Source organism: Condylura cristata, unplaced genomic scaffold (genome assembly GCF_000260355.1).
Source record: "Condylura cristata isolate star-nosed mole 26May11 unplaced genomic scaffold, ConCri1.0 scaffold00062, whole genome shotgun sequence".
Lineage (NCBI taxonomy): Eukaryota > Metazoa > Chordata > Mammalia > Eulipotyphla > Talpidae > Condylura > Condylura cristata.
In genome coordinates, this window is record NW_004567163.1 from 372,332 (window position 1) to 375,905 (window position 3,574).

At 45.0% G+C, this 3,574-nt stretch overlaps 1 protein-coding gene across 1 annotated transcript; it reads right to left on the bottom strand.

Moving 5' to 3' along the window:
* Positions 1 to 208: 208 nt before the first annotated feature.
* On the bottom strand, positions 209 to 1,135 carry LOC101635572 (olfactory receptor 2T27-like). Its single transcript, XM_004695412.1, has one exon. The coding sequence runs from the start codon at positions 1,133 to 1,135 to the stop codon at positions 209 to 211; it is 927 nt and encodes a 308-aa protein (XP_004695469.1).
* Between the last annotated feature and the right edge of the window lie 2,439 nt (positions 1,136 to 3,574).

Genomic DNA, 3,574 nt, shown 5'->3' on the forward strand with positions numbered 1-3,574 from the left:
TACAAAAGTATACATCATTAAATGTTTTTAAAGAAAATTATATTTGACTACTAAGTACATGATTGTTTTTCTCCCCTATTTCTCAAAATAGCTATCTTGACAGCCACATGTAAATGAACAGCGGTATAAAAATATCTTCTATTTACTTTCAAAGCAAAGGGCAATGCTATTATGGATTAAGAGTAGACACAAGCAAACTTCACATTCCTCACACTCTGAAAACTTTCCTGAAAGCTCTAGTGACGTCCTTGTTTCGCAGGCTGTAGATGAGCGGGTTGAGCATGGGGGTTATGATGGTGTAAAAGATAGGGACCACTTCTTCCTGCTCCGGGGAGTGGTAGGACTTTGGCACAATGTATTTGATGATGGCAGCCCCGTAGAAGAGGGTCACCACCGTCACATGAGAAGAGCAGGTACCCAAGGTTTTCCTGAGTCCCTGGCCTGACCCCATGCCCAGCACAGTGGACAGTATCCTTCCGTAGGAGCACAGAATGCCTGAGACAGGAGGGATGAAAAAAACCACACAACTGCCAAAAAGACCCTTTTCATATTGGGAAGTGTCAGCACAGGCCACTTTCAGGAGCGCTGGGATCTCACAGAAGAAGTGATGGATTTCCCTGGAGGCGCAGTAAGGGAAAGTCAGAGTGTAGATCGAATGAAACAAGGCGTTGAGCAGAGCACCCAGCCAGGTCACCAGCACCAGGAGCGCACAGACCCGGGGACGCATGAGGACGGGGTAGCGCAGAGGCTGGCAGATGGCCACGTAGCGGTCATAGGCCATCACGGCCAGCAGCAGGCACTCGGAGCCCCCAAGGGTGATGAAGAGGAACATCTGGAGGCTACACCCAATGAAGGAGATGCGGCGGTCCCCAGTCAGAAAGTCCACGGCCATTTTGGGGACCAACGTGGAGATATATAAGATATCCATGAGGGACAGCTGGCTGAGCAGAAAGTACATGGGCGTGTGGAGAAGAGGGTCGGCCCAGATGAGGATGATTATCACGGAGTTGCCCAGCAGGGCCACCAGGAGGTCCAGCACCGTGAGTGTGAACAGGACCCAGGGCACCGGGGTGCCACGGAACAGATCCAGGAGGACGAAGTCGCCGCCTGAGGTCTGGTTGCTCAGCCAGGACATGCTCACATCCCTAATTCGTAAGTTTGTGGGATCCTTCAAATGTACTATGTTCACAGTCCATAAAAACATTTGTAAAATAAAATCATGCCCACCTTTCTGATATCTCAAGTCCATTTACTTCCCCCACTTTACATACCGCAATGACTAAGAATCTTAAGAGAGTGTCCAAGACTATTCCACACTGAAAAGGTCATATAAAGCATAACAATAGCATAATAACATTTCTGTTATTAAAGTTTTTCTAGAAATTGAAATTCTCAGGCAATGACATCAAGCTGCACTTTAGCCCAGACAGACCGTGAAATGCACAAGCCAACATTTGGTTCTGTCCTGTCGTCACCAGGAGGATAAAGCACATGTGGAAAATATGGAGAAAATTTCAAGATCAGAATAAGACGAAGCTTTCATCAGTTAAAACTTCTACGATGTTTCTGATTAATCCCGCAACTCTCATGTTGTAAAAAAAAGAGAGAAGAAATTTTTTCTGAGGATTCACTTACAAACATGCACTTAACTGGACTTTTCCGTGAAGCTGCACGGTTACATTGAGTGCCACACATCTAGTCCAAGCAGCCAGCTGCCCAGGGAAGAGGGCACGGAGGCCCAAAGCGTGCGCCCTCTCCACAGTGACCCCGGACAGGAGGAGGGTGCCCTGGGCAGCAGTTGGCAGAAAGACGAGCTGGCAGGAACTGCCCTGCAGGCGAGGGCGCCGCAGCCACCAGGGGGCTAGGAAACACCCAGGGCTTTCCTTTCTCCCCTCTGTGTCCTTCTTGGTCTTGTTTCAACGTGAGCCCAAAGCAACTTCTGCAGGGACAAGACAGTAGAAAGCACTCTCTGAGATTATTTGGGCTTTAATTCTGTGCTCAATGTAAAATGTTCATGTGTTTATATTCATTTAAACCGCTTTTCTCTTGAGGGATGCAGAGTGAGGAGCCCTCATGACAAAGTAGTCATAAGACATATAAAGCCCCTCAGTATTGAATGTCATTAATGTGTAATAACTGGTAAGAGCCACCATCGAGTGTCCGCTTCTGCTGACAACCAGCCGGACTAAGAGGTGCCACACCACTGGGCCATGACACAGCACAGGGACACCTGTCCCCCTTGCCCTCTTGTCAGTCCGACAGAGACATGACATGGCATCAGTGGGACCTGGTGTGGAGTAAGGGGCTGACGCGGGGACCGGACCCGAACACCCCACAGTCCCTGTGCTGAAAGGCGCAGATTCAATATGGTTTTACATAAAATAGCAGATAAAATCTTTCAGAATAATCAAATAACTCTTTCACATGCAACATTCCAGACAGCCATTCCCATGGCTCCTTGCCCACCGCCTGGTGCACGGCATTCCCATGGCTCCTTGACCCTACATTCCAAGGCCAATGGAACAGCCCGGACTGTATGAGGAGGCTGTGCGGGCTGCAGGGTCACAGAGAAGACATTCACGGGGCTGTCATGGTCCTCATCGCTAAGACACAGGGCAGCCGCCTATTTCTCAGCCCAGAGATGGCCAAATAATGATTTGATTTGAAATAATCACTTTCAGTAAATTAATGAAATAAAATTTTTTTTTCAGGATTTAATACGACTTTTTGATGGCTTCCAAAATTGCACCGCAGGTGCCTCTCAAGAACAGTCCTGGCATGAATGCCAGCAATGCAAAATGGTAACAGGCAAGTTCAGGACCAGTATTAATATTTTTTATTTAAACTATGTTGCTTACAGAAGGCCAGAAATCATTACATATATGTGTGTGTGTAGGTACATGAAAAGCAAAGGAAAAACTGTAGTCGACATTCATACTGAAAATTCTATCCCTTTGGATTGAAGGGCATGAATAACTGAAATCAACCAACAGCATATATTTAGAGCAGACCTAGGGAAATGTCATATAGTTTTGCTTAAGTGCCCTGAAGCCTGAGTTTAGCAACTTGCATCCATGTGAAAATAAAATGAAACCCAGTATCAGCTCAGCAGTCAGAAATTGCCTTTTCATGCAGTACTAGTACAAAAATTCCAGTTCCAACATAACTAAACTGCTTATTTTGATGGAACAAAGCTTGATCATATTGAAATTTGACAGACTGCCACTAACTTTAAATTGATGGGGTTTTCCCCATTATTATGTACTTGAATAAATGCTAATTAATCCCTTAGAATAGGGTTTATCCCTGAAATGCCACCACCTGTATCTTAGCCCTGCCAGCTTATACAGTATTTTAGTATGTTAATTAAAAGAATGTTAGGTGATGGGCTAGTTTAGCCCATGGCTTATTTCTGGGTTAAATGCACTATAATCACTGCTCATCATAATTGGGAGGCTTTTAAACATTTAAGAATAGAACTCTAGATAACTCTAAAAGTTTTCATAAGAAACAAGTTTATTTCTATTTAATTTCTAAATAGCCAGAATTTACTTTATATAAATATTTTCTTTAT